The 23,548-nt window shown below is 37.3% G+C and overlaps 2 protein-coding genes across 5 annotated transcripts in view; both read right to left on the bottom strand.

Moving 5' to 3' along the window:
* LOC117689667 (dynein axonemal heavy chain 2-like) overlaps window positions 1-13,194 on the bottom strand; it is a 38,440-nt gene extending 25,246 nt beyond the window's left edge. For 2 of the 4 annotated variants that reach the window (XM_066069768.1, XM_066069771.1), the window contains exons 1-20: window positions 12,711-13,194; window positions 12,247-12,465; window positions 11,669-12,079; window positions 11,125-11,271; window positions 10,559-10,681; window positions 9,942-10,079; window positions 9,765-9,847; window positions 9,343-9,523; window positions 8,789-8,927; window positions 8,188-8,405; window positions 7,741-7,833; window positions 6,932-7,363; window positions 6,393-6,689; window positions 5,513-5,693; window positions 5,124-5,251; window positions 4,153-4,305; window positions 3,600-3,725; window positions 3,205-3,420; window positions 2,802-2,919; window positions 762-1,042 (exon numbers count right to left, since the gene is read on the bottom strand). In XM_066069768.1, the coding sequence (XP_065925840.1) occupies window positions 762-1,042; window positions 2,802-2,919; window positions 3,205-3,420; window positions 3,600-3,725; window positions 4,153-4,305; window positions 5,124-5,251; window positions 5,513-5,693; window positions 6,393-6,689; window positions 6,932-7,363; window positions 7,741-7,833; window positions 8,188-8,405; window positions 8,789-8,927; window positions 9,343-9,523; window positions 9,765-9,847; window positions 9,942-10,079; window positions 10,559-10,681; window positions 11,125-11,271; window positions 11,669-11,767 (3,153 nt within the window). In that variant the 5' untranslated portion in view covers window positions 11,768-12,079; window positions 12,247-12,465; window positions 12,711-13,194. Of the gene's footprint in view, window positions 1-761; window positions 1,043-2,801; window positions 2,920-3,204; window positions 3,421-3,599; window positions 3,726-4,152; window positions 4,306-5,123; window positions 5,252-5,512; window positions 5,694-6,392; window positions 6,690-6,931; window positions 7,364-7,740; window positions 7,834-8,187; window positions 8,406-8,788; window positions 8,928-9,342; window positions 9,524-9,764; window positions 9,848-9,941; window positions 10,080-10,521; window positions 10,535-10,558; window positions 10,682-11,124; window positions 11,272-11,668; window positions 12,080-12,246; window positions 12,512-12,710 lie in introns of those variants that run through there. The other 2 variants (XM_066069770.1, XM_066069772.1) reach the window with 2 other exon arrangements.
* A 140-nt stretch (window positions 13,195-13,334) lies between these two features.
* Window positions 13,335-22,496, bottom strand: LOC136270878 (tripartite motif-containing protein 2-like). Its single transcript, XM_066069773.1, has 2 exons — window positions 22,425-22,496; window positions 13,335-15,503 (listed from the first exon to the last, which is right to left on the bottom strand). The coding sequence occupies exon 2, from the start codon at window positions 15,468-15,470 to the stop codon at window positions 13,815-13,817; it is 1,656 nt and encodes a 551-aa protein (XP_065925845.1). The 5' UTR covers window positions 15,471-15,503; window positions 22,425-22,496; the 3' UTR covers window positions 13,335-13,814.
* Window positions 22,497-23,548: the final 1,052 nt, after the last annotated feature.

The raw sequence follows: 23,548 nt of genomic DNA, 5'->3' as shown, positions 1-23,548 counted from the left end.
CCCGATGTCTATGAGTGTCAATGTTTTACTGTACTAGGCCCGATGTCTATGAGTGTCAATGTTTTACTGTACTAGGCCTGATGTCTATAAGTGTCAATGTTTAACTGTACTAGGCCTGATGTCTATAAGTGTCAATGTTTAACTGTACTAGGCCTGATGTCTATAAGTTACAATGTTTTACTGTACTAGGCCCGATGTCTATAAGTGTCAATGTTTAACTGTACTAGGCCTGATGTGTATAAGTGTCAATGTTTTACTGTACTAGGCCTGATGTCTATAAGTTACAATGTTTTACTGTACTAGGCCCGATGTCTATAAGTGTCAATGTTTTACTGTACTAGGCCCGATGTCTATAAGTGTCAATGTTTAACTGTACTAGGCCTGATGTGTATAAGTGTCAATGTTTTACTGTACTAGGCCTGATGTCTATAAGTTACAATGTTTAACTGTACTAGGCCGGATGTCTATAAGTGTCAATGTTTTACTGTACTAGGCCCGATGTCTATAAGTGTCAATGTTTAACTGTACTAGGCCTGATGTGTATAAGTGTCAATGTTTTACTGTACTAGGCCTGATGTCTATAAGTTACAATGTTTTACTGTACTAGGCCTGATGTGTATAAGTGTCAATGTTTTACTGTACTAGGCCTGATGTGTATAAGTTACAATGTTTTACTGTACTAGGCCTGATGTGTATAAGTGTCAATGTTTTACTGTACTAGGCCTGATGTCTATAAGTGTCAATGTTTAACTACAATGTACCTTGTTGTCCTTCTTCTTCTCCAGCCAGGACTCCACATACGGCTGCCAGCCGATATCCGCATAGTCCGCGAACACCATCCCACACCGCGACACGGTGGCAGGCGAAGCCACTGCCAGATCCTCCACCTCAAACAACAGGGACACCTGCTCGGGCATCGCGATACGTTCACCGTTAATCAGCGTCAGGATCTTGTTATCGTCCATCACAGAGTTCATGCTCTCGATCCACAGTGTGTCCACTGGCCCGTCAAACACCAGCCACTTCTCGTCCGGCTTCTCATCTATTCAACAGGGAACAATAACTCTATACTCATTCCAAATATAACTAGTGGGTATTGTTTTTTTATACAAAAAAACACATGTCTCCCCTTCTCCCCAAGGATTGTAATATGGGGTAAATTTAATTAGTGAAAAAGAATGAAGTCAGCTATATGTTAGATATCATCCATATATGATACAAGTCATTATTGTAAGGAATATTTTCATGATAATTGACCCTAAGAACCAAAAAGGTCAAGATCAAAAAGTTGGGTTTAGTTCACTTTTTCGCTAGATCATCAAACTATGTTTTAAGTTTAAAGTCTTTCTGTCAAAGAATTTTGAAGTTATGGTCTGGAAAAAAATGAACTTTTTTCTTAATTTGGCCTTGAGTTACGAGTCTGGTCAAGGTAAAAAAAATTTAACAATATGTCTCATGGTATTTTAGTTCTTTGTTTACAGTTTGAATTCCTTCTGTCGAAGTATATTTTAATTAAGGACGAGAATGTTTTTTCTTATTTGACCTTGAAAAAAATATTAGACCTAGGTCAAATATTTTGGTGGGTTCCATCTAAGTTACTTACAATCTATCTGTGATACAAGTTAAAAGTCTGTCTGTTTAAGGAATCTCATATTATGATTCGTAGAATATTTTTTAGAAAATGAATTAACTTGAGACACAAGATTGGTCAAGGTCAAAAATTTTGGTGGCGTGCACTTCTCAATACTTATGTTCCAAGTTTGAAGTCTTAATGTCAAAAGGTATTTAAATTACGACCCAGACAAAATTTAATTATTTTTTCTCAATTTGACCTTGAGTAAAACAAGGTCAAGGTCAAATATTAATCAATAGTACACCTCAGTGTATTATCATTGTTCTTTGTGTAAAGTTTGAAGTCCTTCTGTCAAAGAATATTTAGGAGGTGAACAATGAAGTTTTTTCTGATTTGACCTTGAAATAAAATGTTAAGGTCAAGGTCAAAAATTTTGGTAAGATTCAACTGGACTATATACCATCTATCTATGATACAAGTTAAAAGATTGTATGATTAAGGAGTCTTGTGTTATAGTCCGGACTATATTTATTATAAAACGCTTGACCTTGAAGAAGAAAATAGGTCAAGGTCAAAAATTTCGGTGGCACGCACTTTTTCTCAATACCATCTACCTATGTTCCAAGTTTGAAGTCTTAATGTCAAAAGGTATTTAAATTACGACCCAGACAAAATTTAATTATTTTTTCTCAATTTGACCTTGAGTAAAACAAGGTCAAGGTCAAATATTAATCAATAGTACACCTCAGTGTATTATTATTGTTCTTTGTGTAAAGTTTGAAGTCCTTCTGTCAAAGAATATTTAGGAGGTGAACAATGAAGTTTTTTCTGACAAAGGGTATTTAAGTTACGGCCTGGACAAATTTGGATGAAGAAGAATAAGAAGAATAAGAAGAAGAAGAAGAAAAAGAAAGTCGAAAAAAACAATATGTCTCCCCTTTGAAAGGTGAGACATAACTATTGACCATTATGTTTTGCAGCATTAGTTTTGATATGTATCATTCTGTCGTGCATTTTTGAAGATTAAGGAGGCTCTTAATTTTTATGAATTAAAAAAAAAATCTTTATCAAAATCTAACAAATAAAAATTTAAATCCTTTGAAGTCATCTAGATTTTAAATGGTTGAATAAGTGATTTGCTAATCCAATATTTAATACTGCAATATCAAAACCAGATATGATATAGAAATGAGTTAATATAATGGTAGTGCTGGATTCTGACACGGACCTGCACAGGTTTGCCTCATCACGCTGGAGAGAACCCCGTCCGTCCACTCGTTGGTGTTGATGTCAAACTCTCCATACAGCTCCCCTAGAGACAGAGATTTGGGATTCAGAGGGAAGTCCTGCAAATAAGCAAACATCATAAATATAAAATAAAAAGTTATCTGGCTTTTTTAACATTACTTTAAACAAAAAATAATGAACAGTTCTAGTTTGGACACATAAACGTAACTAAATACTTATAAAACTGATCATATTTCAATTATTTGGGAAACTCTTCTCTTTTTTATCTATTCATTGACAAATTGTTCATTCACTTTCTTTAGGCTAGGCACCAATAACCTTGTTAATCAAATTATGAAACTGATCAGCTTCTACTCCAATCAAGAAAAAAAAAACAAACTGACCTTGACTGCCTGATAGGCGGCGCCCTCTTTGTTGAGGCGTGTCATGGACGCCTGTAACATCCTCCAGCAGACGGTCTTCCCGGACTGGGTGTTTCCGACGATCATGACGGAGTGGCGGGAACTCTTGGTCTCGTAGAGCTGGATGATCTTGGTCAGTGTGTAGTTGTTAACCTGCCGACAGTTGGCCTTCAGCTCCTCTGTGATCGCTTTCTTCATCTACAAACAACAAATAAACGCATTAATTTACGAATATTACCCAGTGTATGGTTCTAGTACGTGTAGTCCCAATCATATAATGTCACTAAAAAAATTTGTTAAAATTGCTTACTTCTCATTTCAATATACTTAATAATCATCAATAGGCCATAAACCCTAATTATTCTGTAAATGAGTACCTCTGAGTAGTCAATGGTGGGTGTCTCCACTCCGGGGAACAGATCGGACATGATGCCGTTAAACAGCGGTAGATCCGTGGACGTCAGCTTGGCTACGTTCATGTCCTTCATAGACAGGAGCAGAATCTACAATCAACAATACACTCATAAATACAATAAATACCTACAATCAACTAACACTCATAAATACAATAAATACCTTCAAACAATAATTCATAAATACAATAAATACCTTCAAACAATACACTCATAAATACAATAAATACCTTCAAACAAACAATACCCTCATAAATACAATAAATACCTTCAAACAATAATTCATAAATACAATAAATACCTACAAACAAACAATAACATGTTAATCAATAAATACTAAAAAATATACCATCCTAATGCGAGGGTTAACATGCATTAACAACAACAGTCAGGTCATGAAGTCAATTTCAGTGAATAGCTTGTCTGATGTCATTTCTATGCACTGGTCTGGACTTGATTTATTTTTTCAAAAGAATTGCAAAATTTGTTCACTGCCAAGTGTCATTTTGTTACAGACCTCCTCGTCTGGCATGGTGGGGTTGGACCTCTTCTTTGAGCCGGCATAGCGGAGCACGGACACCAGGGCTCGGAGTCCGAAGTCGTAGTGGTCCTGTTTTGACAGCTGCTGCTCGGCCAGGGAGTATAGCGTGTACACCTTCTTGGCTAGGACCTGTCAAACATAAAAACCATGACATTATTAGATGTCCCTTCAGTGTCTGTACACCTTGGCCAGGACCTGTCAAACAAATAAACCATGACATTATTAGATGTCCCTACAGTGTCTGTACACCTTGGCCAGGACCTGTCAAACGAAAAAACCATGACATTATTAGATGTCCCTTCAGTGTCTGTACACCTTGGCCAGGAGCTGTCAAACCAAAAAACCATGACATTATTAGATGTCCCTACAGTGTCTGTACACCTTGGCCAGGAGCTGTCAAACCAAAAAACCATGACATTATTAGATGTCCCTTCAGTGTCTGTACACCTTGGCCAGGACCTGTCAAACGAATAAACCATGACATTATTAGATGTCCCTACAGTGTCTGTACACCTTGGCCAGGACCTGTCAAACGAAAAAACCATGACATTATTAGATGTCCCTTCAGTGTCTGTACACCTTGGCCAGGAGCTGTCAAACCAAAAAACCATGACATTATTAGATGTCCCTACAGTGTCTGTACACCTTGGCCAGGAGCTGTCAAACCAAAAAACCATGACATTATTAGATGTCCCATCAGTGTCTGTACACCTTGGCCAGGAGCTGTCAAACGAAAAAACCATGACATTATTAGATGTCCCATCAGTGTCTGGACACCTTGCTTATTTCATATTATTTTGATAGTTATACATGTATTAATATATATATATTAGAGAAGATTATAAATGTTAATTAGCCTACACAACAGTGACTAATCAACAGTTTATGAAACCAGTATCTAATCAGAATCTACATCAAAGACTATAAATACACAGTTTATTACTCACCCTAGTGTTGCCGAAGCCTTCTCCGAACAGAATGATCTCAGAAATCATGCCCGAGTCTGGGACGACCATAGCGATGGGTCGGAACATGGACTTCAAGTTGTCCGGTAACTCCGTTCTACCCGCGTAACCTTGACAACACAGACACAGATATCACACAAGTACATTACTATGTAACAATGTAATAAAACAGAGACAATATAAACTGCCCTATTCATAATTGTTCGATATTAATCGTTTTTCAAAGATATGAGGTGGAGGTTTGTAATAAAGGGCTGTATATTTTCGGGCAAACTTTCATCTTGCATATTTTGTAGAAATATAATAATGCTCAAAAACTTTCACTATTAACAGCAATATGACATTTATAAATCAATAAAAGCAATACATACCAGGGTTCATGGTGATGAAGATTCCACAGGACCAGACCAGGTCAATCTCGCGCCCCTCAAACACGAACCGTGCCTGACCGGTGGAGAGAGCCAACAGAATGGCCAAGATCTGTTGGGCGACCACCGACAACACCTCAATGTTGATTCTGTTGAACTCGTCAAAGCAGCCCCAAGCTCCAGTCTACAATCATTGCATTATATTATTAATTTAAAGTAAAAAATTTAAGAGTCAACAATTTGAAATGCAGCCTCTCATTTTATCTAAGTTGTTATGCACTGTCAGTAAATTGTATACTTTCACATATAATATACAAAGAACAAATTACAGTGTAGACAATGCTAGGGCTGGGACGATACTGTACTGAGCCAATTCGGTACATATCACGATACATGAGATGCGATACGATACATATCACGATACATTGCAATTAAATGAAAACATGAATAAAAGTCAAAATTTATTCAACCTGCCGATGTATTACCACATGTCCAAAGTTATTTTGTTATATTCATAATGAGCGTTGCACAATTTACAAATTACTTTAGTCTCGTGTACACTAGTTTTTCATAAACAAGTATTCCAAAAGTTTTCCACACTCCATATTTAGCTTCCTAACAGTTTTGACAACTTTACGAGGTTTTCCGCCATCTTTGTACTTTCATATTAGGCGCGCGGACTAAAAATAGCCGATATATGAAGCTCGGATATTTTTGAAAAATTAAAAAAAGTTCGGTAAGGTATCGTTGTATTAATGGTAAATGTGTCGATCCAAATATCGTCAAAATAAATACCGCGATGCACCGGTGCATCGGTGGATCGTCCCATCCCTAGACAATGCTCAGGTAAACAAACAACCTTAATACTCATCTTGTGACATACCTGAGCCAGACCTGAGAACATTTTGCCCATGGACTTGTAGTCCAGACCCTCAGAGCAGTTGACGACGATGACATACATTCCAAGGGATTTTCCAAGATCCTTGACGGTCTCTGTCTTGCCTGTCCCGGCGGGACCCTTGGGGCTTCCCCCGCAGTGTAGGTGAAGGGCAGTGGTCAGGGTGATGTAACAGCGGTCAGTGAGGGGGGTGATGACCAGACGACCTGAATTACCCAGGTACTGGTAACCGTATGGGAACTGGGTGTTGGTCTGCTTCACTACACAGTTATCAATAGGAGGCTACAAAAGAATAGGGTTAGGACATTAAACGTCATATAACTCATACAATAAATGAAAAGTTTTAGAACTCTAGTAAGAGTGATGACAAGGTTGAAACACTCATTATACTAGTTCTCTATCAAATGATGAAGGAATATGAAATCATTGGTCAATTTTTAATTTGTAGGTTAAAGTTCCTTCAGAGAGGTAGGAATTCTGTTTATGGTATTAGATATCCATTAGGATTTCCCAGAGTTCCTCACCTTTTCCCAGTAAAGCCTAAGCTGACTCAGCCACTCGATCGCATTCTCGTCGGACACACCCCCCTTAATCAGCTTCTCTATAATGTCTCTAGCATGGATCTCAATAGTCACGAGAGCCATGATCTTGAGTCGCTGCATCTTTTCCAGTTTCCCCCGGATGGCCTCAGACAGTTTGTTGAGCATGGCCACCTGTTTCTTCTTCATGGTTTTGAGCGCCTTCTTGTCGCCGCGGTCCTTGGTCAGTCTGAGGGCTTTCTCCACGTCGGCCGTCCACTGGATCTGACTGGCGGTGATACACAGCTGGCCGGGATGGTCCTTGATCCACTTGTCTCGCTTGGTCATGCCGTGTTTCTGTTTCAGGTTCCCTTTACATTTCTTCAGCTCGTCCTGTAGCGTCCATCTCATGGTCTTCTCCACATCACACAGCCACGACTGGAACGGGAGACACACAGATAATATCAGTACACACAGAAAGTATTCAATCCTACACTATAAAGTTAACATATTAAATCCTCAATCAAAAACATTGAGCTTAAACAACAAGAAAGGTGTTAGTGTCTGTTAGCATTATGTCATGACAGACTTTTCTACAAATCGCTCCTTAGAAATGCTGACTAAATCTTCTCCACACACCTCCTCTTATAAATTAATTCAATATTTCCTGTTGCTTTGAAAGTTGCAAGATCCATGACAAAATGCATCTATTTATCAAGAGCTCCATTATCCCCCCTTAATAACCCCCCCCCCCCCCACACACACACACACACACACACACAAAAAGATTTCTGTAGTATTTAGTTTTAATTTACCTCCACAGGTCCGTCCAGGTAGACGGATCTCTCGTACGGAACGACCTCTCCGTCAGACGACACCATGGCGTTCGCCTCCCATTTCAGTCCTGGCTGTAACAAAATATTATTTTTAACATCATTAATTTGATTTATCGATATGTACTGTAAATTATTCTTAGTTCTATATGGAAAATAAAATCCTTCTGCAATCATAACTATATTTTATCTCAAGATTTTATTCAGGCTTTAGATTTGACGAAAAACATTTAAGTGCCAACCAGTTTCTATGAAAACCAACTTTTTTGCAAGCATGTCAAGTCCATTTTTGCCCAAATATGTCATCTGCAATACCTTAAGGTTATATTATAAAATAATGTTTTCTCAAAAAAATCATTGAGTCTGAAACCAAAATCATCCTAATATTATAACAAGTGTTTGTATCTAAGTGTTTCCTTATTTACCAACCTTGTTCATCTCCAGGCTCTTGATATTGTCGAAGCATTTCTTGAGGTGAGGCTGCACGGCTTTGGGGTTTTTAGACTGACCCAGGATCTCCAGCAGGTCATCGTTGGACAGGAAGTAGAATCGTGGGAAGATCTGTCGCTTGGTCTCCAGGTACATGTCCAGGGATTTCTGGATCTCCTCCAGTTTGACGTTCATGTCGTTCAGTTCTTCCAGTAAACCTGTTGACACAGAAAAGTCAGTTCTTATTAAGCTACCACGTAGTGTACTGGTATCTCAGTTCTTCCAATAAACCTGAAAACATGCAAACTAACTTTTATTTGTGACCACTTTATTTAGCAATTTGCAGGAGATAAATTCTTTGCGGAGACTAATTTTTGTGATTAAGATATTACAGTAACAATATACCGGTACCAGAGTCGTTTTAGAACTGACTCACAGGAAGAAATATTCAGGATGACAAGGATCTAGCAAAATAAAATATGGTTTGCAGTACAAATTGTAGTTGGAGATGAACATTGACAAACATCCACAAATCTGCTCTAATCTGTTGATTTTACAGGCCTAGTTTATCCAGTTAAATACAGCGGATCTAGCCCCGTACCTTCATGATGGGTTCCTCTGAGGGCGTTCCTGTCCTTGTTGAGTCGCGTCATGATGACCTTCCACTTGGCGTTCACGTCGTCAAAATCTGCCGACTCACGGGGCAGCTGTTTCCTAATGTCCTCACCCAAGAAAATGTTCTGTAGGCAAAATGTACACAACAAATTAAATTACAGACATGTTAAAGTAAAATTTGTTAACTCAACTAATGATGACATCTGTAGCAGAGCAAAGCACCTTATGTCCTTATGTTTAATGGGTAAGTGAATTTTTCGTAAATACAATTTTTAAAGGTGATTCAATCTGTTAACAAATATGTTTATGAAGCAAAAACTAACTTCATTTGATCTAGCTAGTAACAAGAATTTTTGACCAAAGTACAACTTTGAACAAGAAGTTTGTTTTTGGTAGATAAAAGGAAAGGAAATCTTTCATATGACTGATTAAAACTGATGACAAAAACAAGAATTGTGCCTGTTGTTATCAAATTTTTGAAGTATGTAATTCCATAACAGGCAGGCATAAGTATGTAGCTATATCCGCCTCCCCACCCACCTCCAGGTACATCCACTGTCTCTGCACTGTTAGCAGCATCTCCACCACCTCCAGAATGTGTGACAGAGTTCTCTCCCATTTATCCACTTCCTGCTCAAACGCCTTCACGAATCGGGATGCCTTCATCGTCGACAGCTGAACCTGGTTGTCTTCCAGGGCCTGAAACACATCGTCTGTGCTCCTGTAATTATAAAGTCATACTAATTAATTAACTGTACCATAGTAGCACCAAAATATTTAAGAGACAATTAATTACCGATAGTCGGAAGATAAAACCAAACTGATTTTCACAGATCAAATCAAAACTGTGTGAAGTGATATAAAAAATTTGACTTATAAGTGTTTTGCAGGTTTATGTTTATACATCCACCTATCCAAATGTTAAAGTCTTAAAGGTCAAGGTCATGATACTGGGAACTCACCTGACTTTGTAATGACCTCTGTCCTTGTAGGTCGTGATGTCCAGTTCCGTGCTCTCCCAGGTTTTGGCAATGGCCTCAATATCCTGTAAAAGGAGATTACCAAGATTATAAGAAGAAATGTGAACAATTTTTAACAGTGGGTAACAAAGAGATATTAGACAAAACTAAATTTCTGACCTGTTCAATGGCCAATTCCTTGGTGGCAGCACCAGAGATGTCGCCGATAGTCTCAGCATACTGATCGAATCCAAACTCAATGATCTTCTCCAGGGTAAAGTCCACAGATTTGTGGTCAAACTGTCGCTGCATCTCCGTCTGTTTAAAAAAATGTTCTTTCATGATGTCCAGTTGTTGTGAAGAGAGATAAAGATAAGGCAGTTGCAATCATTACAGTCACTGCCAGATAATTTGATGAACAATTATCATTCCCACAATCACATGTTTTATAAAAGAGTATCGGTATTCAGAATTCACTGAAATATTGCTGCCTATGTTTTTTTCTCATTAAAGAGTATCAACGACATTGATCATCAAGATTTTACTTAAATATTAGCGTCCAAAAAATGTCTGACTACCAAAGCCATGATGACCTCAATCAGAGTTTCTTACCTCGATTTTGTCCCAATGACGTGGTCTCACAAATTACATGGATTTTGTCCCAGTGACGTGGTCTCATGACTTACCTGGATTTTGTCCCAATGACGTGGTCTCACGACTTACCTGGATTTTGTCCCTGTGATGCAGTTTTACGACTTACCTGGATTTTGTCCCAGTGAAACGGTCTCATGACTTACCTGGATTTTGTCCCAGTGACGCGGTCTCATGGCCTTATTCTTCAGATCCGTGATCAGCGGCATGGTCCTCTTGAACTGGTCCACACGGTTCTTACTGGTATCAACCACCTCCCAATTCTTGTCCTAAATCAAGGTCAACAACCAAAACCATTAGACATCTTTTCACTTTCCTTGATAATCTCAGCATTATAGATATTTCTTTAACTGATTAACATTCTGATCCTTCTTTTCTCTTCAATTCAGTTTCGCTACATACACCATCATATAATGGTTTAAATATTGTTTGACAATTTTATTACTGGTAGGTCTTTAGCTTAAACTGAGTTTTTTGCTCATCTGCCATAATCAACATAATAGTTTATTGATTTCCATATCAAAAATTCCTATTCTGCGCTGATAAACATGTTTTTTAGTTGATAATCTTTCAGTCCAGTTAGTTCATTATTGATTAAAACTACAACTTACATTAAACATTCCCCGACTGAACTGATGAACTAGCTACTAAATAAAACATTACAGATTCCCCCAACTGAACTGATTAACCAGCTGTCAGGTGTTCCCCTCACCTTGAGTTCCTTGCTCATCCTGTTGAGCTTCTTGAAGATGGACTGAGACGAGTTCTCCATGTTCTCGGTCTGGAGCCCCTTCCAGTCGCCCCACAGTCCCTCCCAGTCTTTGTTCAGGTTCCAGATTGTCTCGATCACCTCCAGATCCTACAACAAAATTGGAAATAACAATTGGTTAAATATGTACACATTATATAGAATAGACATGTACAATGGATGTACCAGACTAAAACACAACACTCTACAAAGTAAGACCTGGCAGTTAACTGAGGAGCAATCTTGTTTATTGCGTTATCATTAATATTCCAGGGCATATTATTGTTATGGTTCATCCTTCAATGAACAATTGATCGATTTGAATAGCTCAGCAATGAAATTCAATACAAACTGGAGTTCAAGGTATAATGATAAAACTATAGCATGGAACAGAATATTCATTTCCATTGGTCAAGAAGCATTACTCTAGCTAGCTTACTTATCATATCCATGTCTATCATCTCCCCTTAAGGGAGCTCTTTTGTAACAAGAAGTTAATTTGACCCACCTTCTCCAGGTTTGCGATCTCCTTGGAGGGGGGCTGGTCGATCTTGAAGATGTTGAGTCCCTTCCTGATATCCTGCTCCTGTTTCTTGAGAGCCTCCATCTGAGCACGGATGTTGTTGATGTTCTCCAGGGCCTCCCCCGTGGAGATGGTGGACGTGAATGGACCCTTGGTTGCAAACTCATCCACCAGGTGGTGCTATGTGAGACTCACACAGCGGTGCCTAATTGAGAGCCAGTGGTGTGTATAATACCTCCTCGAACTCGTCTGGCTTGTACAGGTTGGGAACCTCCCCACTGCTCAGGACGTTGTTGATGTCCTCAAGGAATCCTTCCTCTACGACCTGGGTGTCATTGAAGATGAACACGGTTGTCTTGTTGTCTACGCCAGCCTGCCAGTACTACCGCTTCTGATCTACAACCACAAATAAACAGTTTCAAGTAGCAGCATTTTCGCGGATCAATGAAAAATATCAAAATGATTATATAATAAATTCATTACACTTCTACATATTCTAAGTATTTTTAAAACACTGTTTCAAAATTTGGAAGAATACAATCAAAGAGACCACAGATACTAACCACTCCTGGGGACAGGACAAATATGAGGGGGTCCTGGTTGTGGAGTCCTCCACATGCTGCATGTCAAGGACATGTGGCTTGGTGAACTTTGAACCCACTGATAGGTTCTTCAAATCTTAAGGTGTCTCATGTCCTGTTTGATCATCCTACTTGCTATGGGATCCTGTCTTTGCCCCAGGGAGTGGGAATAAAACTCTGGATTAGGGAACTTGAGGGGACCTGTACAAACACACATATAGACCAAACACTGGACAGGTTAATGATCCATCACTCACTGAGAGGTACATGTCATTACAATTGGAACTCAACAAATTAATGAACAATTAATAGATAAGTATGCTACAATATTTCATGTTGTAAATTTTTTAGCAATCGATAAAAATATCACACTGATTAAAACACTATTATAACACTTCAAAGTAATTATATACTTGTTAGAAGTCACAGAGTCTACAGATACTGACCACTCCTGGGGACAGGACAAATATGAGGGGGTCCTGGTTGTTGAGTCCTCCACCACCTGCTGCATGTCAAGGACAGGTGGCTCCATGATCTTTGAGCCCAGGTTCTCCAAATCTTAAGGTGTGTATGTTTGGTGCTAATTCCACAGGTGTTTACTAAGCAGATGAAACACCTCGACTCCACTTGGATAGGATATCGGTCCAATTAGAGGTTAACTATTCCCTGGCATATTTTTTAATCCGGCACCCATTACAGTTGTGTGACAATGAAGATAAAGTTTATTGTCTATATAAGGACACATGGTCCCACTAAATCGAGTGACCACAGCAGGGCTTGAACCAGTGACCTTTGGGTGACTGACCTAATACTTATGACCACTTACATGTAGCATATATTTTCTTTTTTTGCATTAAAAACTAAGGAACCAAGCAAAGTACAGAGTACGGTGAGAAAAATATCACTGCTGAGCCATCTGCTTCACCTTTCCCATCAAGATATGCATTAATCAAAACGAATTTGAAAATTAAATTTGAAAAATGCAAAAATACACAACTATTGATCCGACATTCTGTCATCCATAAAATCAAATAATTGAATATAAAGGACTTAATTCAGATAAACAAATGTACAGTGGTTGTTTTGTTAAACTCAATATGTTATGAGTAGTGCATCAACATAATTTACCAGTAATATCTAAATACGGTAATCATGCAAAATCATAAAAGGATACATCAAATGTAGAACAATGGATGTCAACACGAGTTTTCTTTGTCGACTACTCAATATGAAGTCAATAACAAATGAAGCCATCATGCACATTATGCATCAATGTTTTGTTAGTAAAATTCATCTTATATAAAACTGAACTGTGTTGTATAAAACACGTGAGCCCTCTGGACTTATTTAAACTAAAAGACATCCCTATGTAGAACAATTCTTTACATGGAATCAATAAACATATACACAAAATGTCCATATGTAATTTGTTTACATGACAAACAAACAGTTTCATTCAATAACAGTGCTACATGTATACATATACGGAGTCTATCTAAATGTAGTTACACATCATCTATTGTTTGTGTATTGTCACATGTGTTGTTTATTTACATGTAATATTGTATTTTCTTCACTTTACCTGTGTTGTACTCACCCACAAAGAGGTTGTCTCTGGTGTCCACACATAAACCGAATGGAAGCTGTAAATGACAGTTGTCAATGTAGCGGAGGAACTGTCCATCCTGATCCAGGATGTGGATACGGTCGTTGTCCCAGTCTGCTGTCAGGATCCGACCCTGGCTGTCTGTTGTGATGCCGCATGGATCAAATGATCCCTTGGTAGAGGGATGACCAGTGTAGGTAAACCGGAGTTTCCCAGCCTGATTGACCACCACTACTGCACGGGCGTCCCAGTCTGACACACAGATATCTAGGTTCCTGTTCTCACTGATGTATTTACTGTATCTACCAGATGAATAGAGAGGTTGTCCTTTGTCATCGCACTGAATACTTTGTGTCTCTGTGGAGCCAGAGTAACGCACAACTTTTGTTTGTTTATCATCATCACTGTCCATGACAACCAGTAGGTCACCAGAGGAGGTACTACAGACACAGAGAGGTAACCACCCCTGTAGTCTGATCACTGTCTGTATCTGTGTATTCTTCACTATGTTCACAGTTCTATCATCGTAATCAGTATAAACTAGATCCCCACGCCTTGTCACTGCTATGTCGTATGGATTGTTTCCTGACTTGGTTTGGACTGACTTCACTAGTTCCCCTTGCACGTTGTAGAGTCTCATCTTGTTGTCATTTAAGCTACAAATCCACAGTTCTTCATCACTCACACAGGACACACTGTGTAATCCATGTAAGATTCCTCTATACTCAGTGTATATCTCTGTGATGATCCGTGGTACATCAATGAGTGGTCTGTCCCAGTAAGAATCTATTGTGTAGCCATGTTCTTCTGTTTTGATAGATGACGCTGACAGAGAACCAAACTGTTGATAAAGCTGTTCTTTGTTGATCTTCTGAGGGGTAAAACTTGGTAAGGACACTGTGAGTTTAGGAGGCAATCTTCTGAATTCAGCATTCCTGGATTTGTAGGCAGAGACACGGCTGACATCATTGGAGTCCAGTAACTTCTTCAGATCAGCAATGGTCTGTGTGATTTTAGAAATGGTGTGTTTGATTTCATCTTCTTGTTTGTTTAAGACAGCCAGGTGTTTGGTGTCCATTTCATCATAATCAGATTTCAGTTCCTGTATAATGGTGTCTATTTCTCTGTGCAAGTCTTCTCCATGTTTGTTGATTGCTGTTGTCAATTTCTGGGAGTTTTCTTTCAGATCTGCTTTTTGCTCTGAAATGCTAGATAAAATCTCTTGATATTTAGGATGAATTAATTTTTCAAAATCTTGTAAATCTTTCTGTAAGAATTGTGTTTTGTTTTTTAATCTTTCCAGAATGTCCCCTACATCATGAGTTTGGTGTTCCTTAGAGGAAACACAGAGTTCACAAATAGGAATGTTGCATTGTTCACAGTAATTGTCACATATTTCTGTGGAATGTTTTTGACATTTAGGAAAAGCTCCCCGATATTTGAATGGCACCACTTTGTGTTGTTTGGATTTATCAGAGAGATGTTTCCCCTCACAGTCTTTACACAGATGTGTGTTACAAATGACACAGTGTAGAGGGGGGACCGGGGTCTCACAGAGATGACACCGTACCACATCCTGGAGGCTGTACTCAGGGTCCATGGTCAAACGATTTCTTCACAGCTGTGGACAATTCTGAAATTAAGAGAACAGCAATTCTTAGATCTTTATTGCCAATAAATTATACAACATATAACTTAGCTTATCATATCTTTACTATAATTTGAAGATGAGTTCAAAACATTTCATTATGAATGTATCCAGTAATTAAAAATACTGGAAAAAATAAGATTGAAAATATGGGTTTGTTTTATTTTTTAAAACAATGATTCATCATGTTTATATATCGGTATCTAATATGTGCATAATAAATATAGAATAAATGTTAGACAGCCTAATTTTTAACATTTCCCTAATATTAGGCTCAAATCTGGATCGTTATATGAAGATTTTTAGCCATTCCGTGTTTATTTTCACTTCAAAAATTTAACTGTTATGTACAACTTCCGATTCTTGCTCTGATATGACTAAATGAGCGACCTCTATTTACAACCTTTTCTGAAACCTTTTACTGGATGAAGTATGTATGTGTGGATTCAGGAATATTTCCTGTGAGGGGGCGGGGATGATGGATAATTCTATTTACTAAGGGAAGGGGGAGGGGTCCAAGGTCTATATTCATATGATAACTTTTAACCTCTGTGTGTAAATTTAAGACGTTTTAATTTTCAAGAGTGGTCTAGACCCTCCCCACCAAGATTCCCCCTCTAGATCCGTGCATGAAGCCCACAAGCACCTGTTTCTGCATCAAGAGGGATGTTAGTGTACCCTATTTTGAGCAGGGATGGGGTAATGGTAATTTGTAATGGTATTTGAGTGTAATTAATTACAAATTTTGATGTAATTGGAAGTAATGTGTAATTGGCCACATTTTCAATTACATGTAATGGTAATTTAATTAATTACTTTCAAAAAAGGCATGTAATTCCAATTACTTTTCAATTACTTTCAATTACACACTGATGGACATATAAACATTAAGCTTTCCACTACCCATTTTCTCCCACACAATGGTACATTAGGTCAAGTTCGAAGAGTAGTTAAAAAGCATTGAACTATTATTATATATACATGTATCATACTAAATATTTTTCAAAATGGATTTTTTCAATGATTCAATATTTAATGATAAGTTTCCCAAATGTATTTGATGATTTGTTTGATCTCTTTTTTCTTACAAATACTTATTTCCCTCCTTATTAGAATAATTAGTGTGTCAATTATCATTGAGTTAGTTTAAAACATCATTGTCCAATTTACAAACAAAATCAGTGTTATCGAAATTATATAAACTATCAAGTCATGCTTTGTAATTGATAGCCTAAAATACACAGAGCTAAAATGTATGGCTTCAAATGGGTTTTAGTTTTTGATGCCCAACATGTCCACAGGGTATGTTCCCTTATTGCAAACATTTTGATAATTAGGTAGAGAACAACAGGTGTGAATTGTGTTTTGATAACAATTATAGTCTGTCCTCTACCCGAGATTAACCTGAACTTCGGCATTGTATTTACAAAAGAAAAAAAAATAGTGTATAAAAATGCAAAGGAGAAAGTTTTTATATAATAGTTTTGCATGCAAGAAATACTTTAGTTGACATGGTAGGTGTAGGTTAAGGGATATGACTTTTAAATGTTTATTGAATATCAGGGTGTATGGGACACCTCCTTATTGTGACTACCAGTACCTGCGTTTTAAAATAATCAATAAAAACCAAATATATATTTTTTCTTTCCAAAAATTGTAACTAATTAACAGAATAGTTAGCAAATTCTCAAACAGTGAAATTATTTTGATTATGAGGAAATTTTATTCATTTTATAGATATACCTCCTTAAATGTTTATCTGTTGTATATAAATCATGGTTTCAGTAAATTTTGATGAAAATGTAATTTGTAATTTAATTAATTACATCTGCAAAGTAATTGTAATTTAATTAATTACATTTGAAAACTCATGTAATGGTAATGGTAATTTAATTGAAGAATTTAAGCAAGTAATTGTAATTTAATTAATTACTTTCCATTGTAATTGACCCCATCCCTGATTTTGAGACAAAGAAACAACCTAATTTAAATGTGCAAGGTTCAACCTTTTTCTCAGCAAATGTACACTGTACAGCGAGTAGACACCAATGACCTTCTTTCATATTACGAATTTTTAGTCAAAGTCTGCAGCTGTGCAGTTTCGCAGGCCTTTGAATTTCTATCAATAAGCCGTTAAATGTATGAGAAGAGAGAGATATATACCCTATCTATATTGAGAAAATCTTTAAAAAACTTCTTCCAAAAAACCTAATAGGGCAAAAAAGCTCAATTTGTGTGGAGTCATCCTCACTGACCTCAGTGTACATTCAAGTTTATTCAAATCATGGTCATCGGTGGTTGAATATTGATGGGGTGTACATGTAGCTCTATCGTCCCATACATTATTTACGACTTATTGAGGGAAATTCAGGGGCCTGTGGCAGTTCAAAGTGATTTTAAACAAGAGGCCCATGGGCCACATCGCTCACCTGAGGAACAATAGGTATGATAAAATCAGCTTAAGGAAGGAGTCTTTTCTGGTTTTCGACTTGTCAAACGTAAATTTGATTAATTGTTCATTAAGTCAAGATGATAGGAAATTAAATTTTTCTTTCTTTTTTACTATCATACAACTTGGCATAGAAAAATGTAATCAATGTTTAGAATGAAACAAGGACTATATTTTGGCGTAATATTGGCGTAGGAAAATATCACATGTTGCGCAATTCAGAATTGCTGCAGATTATATATATAATGAGTCTGTTTTAGCATTTTAAAAACAATAACAATAATGTTGCATTTTTTTTTACTAATGTGAACTAATAATATGATACTTGGGTTTCAGGATATGTTTTTAAAATTTGATTTGCCTATCAAATAACATTTTTATAAGCTTTTTAAAGCGCCCATTCTATACATTGATTTTTGTGAAAAAAGCACTAAAATCAGTTTTTCTCTCTTATGAAATGGTCAATATATTAGCTTTTCTGTCAATTTATATCTTTATATAAAGTCTTCATAATACATAAAAATTAGAAATATTTTATTATTGGAAGCATAAAAAAATAATCAAAATTTCTTCAAAATTTAAGAAAATTAGAGGAAATGCGGGCTAAGCAATATCAATTTTAGTATAAATATTTATTCCAATTTAGTAGTATAAGCTGATAGACACTCTCATGGTCTATGATTTCATTGAAGATTTGAATCTTCAAATCTTAAACAAATGTCTACAGAACTATAAAGAGCTACACTTATTTTTATCATTCTTTACGTTGAGGAAAAAGGTAGTGACCTTGACCTGACCTTTATCCGAAAACAAAAAGGTCAAATTTAATTAAACTGATAGAATCATTAAGTAATATGATCCGTTTGACTGTGTCAAAATTTCATGCATTTCTTATTATAAGAAGTATGTTTGATAATGAAAAGACTCCTTCCTTAATGGAGTCATAATACAAACTATCTGGACAATGTACAATAATACATGTAGATCCTGTATAAATAAAATCCATTTTTCCCCTGGATATTCTTATGTTTATAATCAAACTCTGAACCTTCTCGTGAGGCCAGAATTGTCCTGGGACCAAAGTCTTAACAATTATAAAGAATCATCTGGCTGATTAGTTTCTGAGAAGAAGATTTTTAAAGATTTACCCTATATATTCCTTTGTTAAACTTTGACCCCATTGTGGCCCCACCCTATCCCTGGGGGTCATGATTTTCACAACTTTGAATCTACACTACCTGAGGATGCTTCCACACAAGATTCAGCTTTCCTGGCTGATTAGTTTCTGAGAAGAAGATTTTTAAAGATTTACCCTATATATTCCTTTGCTAAACTTTGACCCCCATTGTGGCCCCACCCTATCCCTTGGGGTCATGATTTTCACAACTTTGAATCTACACTACCTGAGGATGTCTTCACACAAGTTTCAGCTTTCCTGGCTGATTTGTTTCTGAGAAGAAGATTTTTAAAGATTTACTCTATATATTCATATGTAAAACTTAGACCCCCATTGTGGCCCCACCCTACCCCTAGGGGTCATGATTTTCACAACTTTGAATCTTCACTACCTGAGGATGCTTCCACACAAGATTCAGCTTTGCTGGCTGATTAGTTTCTGAGAAGAAGATTTTTATTCATATGTAAAACTTCGACCCCCCCATTGTGGCCCCACCCTACCCCTGGGGGTCATGATTTTCACAACTTTTAATCTGCACTACCTGAGGATGCTTCCACACAAGTGTTAGCTTTCCTGGCTGATTAGTTTCTGAGAAGAAGATTTTTAAAGATTGACTCTGTATATTCCTATGTAAAATTTCTACCCCCATTGTGGCCCCATCCTACCCCCGGGGGTCATGATTTTCACAACTTTGTATCTACACTACCTGAGGATGCTTTCACACAAGTGTCAGCTTTGCTGGCTGATTAGTTTCTGAGAAGAAGATTTTTAAAGATTTACTCTATATATTCCTATGTTAAACTTTGACCCCCCATTGTGGCCCCACCCTACCCCCAGGGGTCATGATTTTCACAATTTTGTATCTACACTACCTGAGGATGCTTTCACACAAGTTTCAGCTTTCCTTGTCTTATGGTTCATGAGAAGATTTTTGAAAATTTCTCGAAAATTTTCATAAATTCCTAATTATCTCCCTTTGCGAAAGGGCATGATCCTTAATTTTCACAACTTTGAATCCCCTTAGGCTAGGGGGGATGCTTTGTGCCAAGTTTGGTTGAAATTAGCCCAGTGGTTCTTGAGAAGATGTTGAAAATGTGAAAAGTTTAGAGACAGACGGACGGACAGACAGACGGACGACAGACAAAATGTGATCAGAATAGCTCACTTGAGCTTTCAGCTCAGGTGAGCTAAAAAGCATTGTTCGGCACTTACAAATGTGTACAATTTGAACACAAAACCCTTCATATCTATTGGGTTTTTTAAAAATCTTTTAGCATGTTTAGCAGTTTTGGTCAGTTTTAAGAATAAACAAGTCGGTTCAAGAAATGTGTACATTTTTGGTCCCCATATGTACAAGATCCCTCAAGTTTTCCCTCACACTATTATTATAGCGAGCGCAGCGAGGCCGCGCGAAGCGCCGCTCGAGTAGCGAGCTCCATAGACAACGTGTACGAACAGAGAAAATTCGAGTTGAAATCTGCACATTGTTCAAAGAAATTTTTATGAGGCCACGTGAAAAAGTTCTACATATCCCAATAATCCTTTGCGGTGCATAGCAACATGGTGGAACAGAAAGCGTTTATAAGGGAGAATTCCTACCTCTCAATCGCATACATCATTTTCATTTAACAATAAAAAATCCTTTTATAAAATTGAAGTAAACAGCAGATATGCTTACGTTAAAAAAATGTACCTATCTGAACTTTTGCTAACATATGACGTCATTTCCTTCCCCGAATTTGTCCGATAATTTACGAAAACTGTCGAGCTCAAAAGAAAGTTAATTAAGTATGACGTCACAGTGATCTCGCGTTTTAATTTCCCGTGATACATTTAGAGGTGGATCAAGCATCTGTACTGGATGGTACGTGTAGGAAGTACTCAGTATCAGTGTTAACGGTGACTCTTTGGCTAGTTAGTTTTGTTTTGATAATTTTTTTGCTTAGTAAATACACATGAAAGTTCCATATTCTAAATTTTCTGTCATATTGATCTGGACAATCATATATGCATATGTTAGGTAGGTGACAAAAAATAATTAAAACAGAAAAGTACAATCATTATTAGATCTACGTGCAGTCACGTCATTTTGTAATTAATATATATTTTAAAAGAAAAAATTAAACTGTTAAAATGTCTACATTGTACATGTATTTGTTATAGTTGCATACGTGGTCAAACCTTTCAATAATATTGGATATCACACACCAGAAAAGGATGAGGGCACACGTCTACAACACTTATAAAGCGTACAAAAATTAAAAAGATTAAAAACAAAATTGATGTCACAGAGGAAAATAATTAAAACACAGGTAACAACAAGGAACAAAATGAGAAATAACACAGACACACAATCTATTGTTTACTGATTTTAATGATCATTATTAAAAGGTATAAAAGGAATGATAAAACATAGGGGGGGGGGGGGGGGGCTTAACCTAAGGTATTAGGTATTTCATGATTTGGGGGGAAAAAATTTGGTAGGTAAAATGTTTTTGGAACTATAGGTATATCACCCCCCGTATATCAAGATTTTCAAGATTTCTGAGGATTAGTCTAGCCCCCCCCCACCACTTTCAATTTGCTTCCCATGCCACTGAGTGGTAATATTTGTTTAAGTGCAGGCACGTAGCATCGTTTTTGAAAGTGGGGGGGCCAGACTCATCCAAAAAAAAAAAGGGAAATTCACTTATCCTAAATCTTAAAAGTGGGGGGGGGGGGCCAACTCCATCTTCATTCAATTTTTTGTATGTAAATTTAAGAAAAATCTTCGCTGCCCAAAAAAGTGGGGGGCCCCCCCTGATGCTACGTGCCTGAAGTGTATAAGCCACAGGGGCCAAGCCCGTTTTAACATTAATTTCATTGTAACCATAAATAAATTTATTTATGGTTACATTAAAATTAATGTTAAAACGGGCTTGGCCCCTGTGGTATAAGCCTAGGAAGGGAACTTTGGAATAAAAGTTTGATAACTTTCCTTGGTTCCTTGCGGTGGTAAAAGTTTTCGAGACAAACTTCAAAGCCAAAGTTTTTTGGTTAGGGCAAGTCCACGGGTTGCATTTAACAATGATGACAGATGTGTGGTTCCTTCTGCGCTCGCCCCAACGGTCACACCGTAAAACATATTATATCGTGTGTGTACCGATATTATTGATGCCTTATCGGCTTCTGTGACATAACTACGCCTAACTAAGGTGATAAAATGTATTCCGATATTACCATATTCATTTCTTATAAATTTACTTGTGCTTTGTAAATAGAATATGCTGTAACTACAAACCCCTTTTACATGGAAGCCGCAGGTATGATATTACTTCCTGGTCTGAAGGTTACTGTCCACTGCTCATTCCGGGTGTTGCTAAAACGCGGAACGGAAAACGGAACGGAAAGCGGAACGGAATGGAAAATATCATCACGTTTATCGCTTAAAAAGGGTATAGACATGCCAGAAACGATTTACTTTGTATCTTTTATTTATATCTAATGAATGATTATCAACATGTTGTTATCTTATTAATATCCATATGAATGTCTATCAATTATAGCATTGTATTCACAGGCACGTAGCATCAGGGGGGGGCCAGGGGGGGCCTGGCCCCCCCCACTTTTTCTCGCAGCAACAAATTTTTTAAAATTTACATACAAAAAAATGAATCATAATGGAGTTGGCCCCCCCACTGTTTTGGAAGTTAGTAAAAAATTGATATGAAAATAAGGAAATGAGTAGTCAAATTGAAGTTACTACCTTCGCCCCCCCCCCCCCCCCCCCCCCCACGGATTAGGAATTTCAAGATTTGGAGGAAAAAAAATTTTGGTAGGGAAGAATTTTTTTGGAAGTATAGTTGAGTCCCCCCCCCCCCCCCCCCCCCCCCCCCCCCCCCCCCCCCCCCCACGGATTAGGATTTTGAAGATTTTTGGAAAACTTTAAATTTCCTTTTTTTTCTTTTTTTCTTTTTTTTTTTTTTTTTTTTTTGCTTGTCAAGATTTTTTGGATGGGTCTGGCCCCCCCACTTTCAAAAACGATGCTACGTGCCTGATTCATTCGGCTTTAGTTGAGTACGGAAACGGAAAAATCAAATGTATACGAATTGTGAAACATTAACATGATTAAACGAGCAAATTAGCTATAACTTTTTACTTATTTTTATTTTATGGTATTGCTGGCATATCAGCGTAACGTACGCAGTTAGTGAAAGCGTTTTATGTGTGTTTTGAGTATTTTTATATTTCAAATATGATGTACATGTATATTCTTACATCAAAATTGAATTTTCGGTGTTCTAGACGATCTTTCATCATACAGACGATACAGTATCATTGAGATGGAAGAAAAAAAAACCGTAGGACTGACGACATTAAAAATTAAAATACAGTAAACATTAAAATACCCGGTAATTTGTGAAA

Source organism: Magallana gigas, chromosome 8, assembly GCF_963853765.1.
Source record: "Magallana gigas chromosome 8, xbMagGiga1.1, whole genome shotgun sequence".
Classification (NCBI taxonomy): domain Eukaryota; kingdom Metazoa; phylum Mollusca; class Bivalvia; order Ostreida; family Ostreidae; genus Magallana; species Magallana gigas.
The sequence above is the reverse complement of the archived record's forward strand: the minus strand, read 5'-3'. Positions and strand labels throughout refer to the sequence as shown.

Excerpts from the sequence above, each read along its gene's own strand:
- LOC136270878 (XM_066069773.1), bottom strand. The coding sequence starts at position 15,470 with ATGGACCCTGAGTACAGCCTCCAGGATGTGGTACGGTGTCATCTCTGT.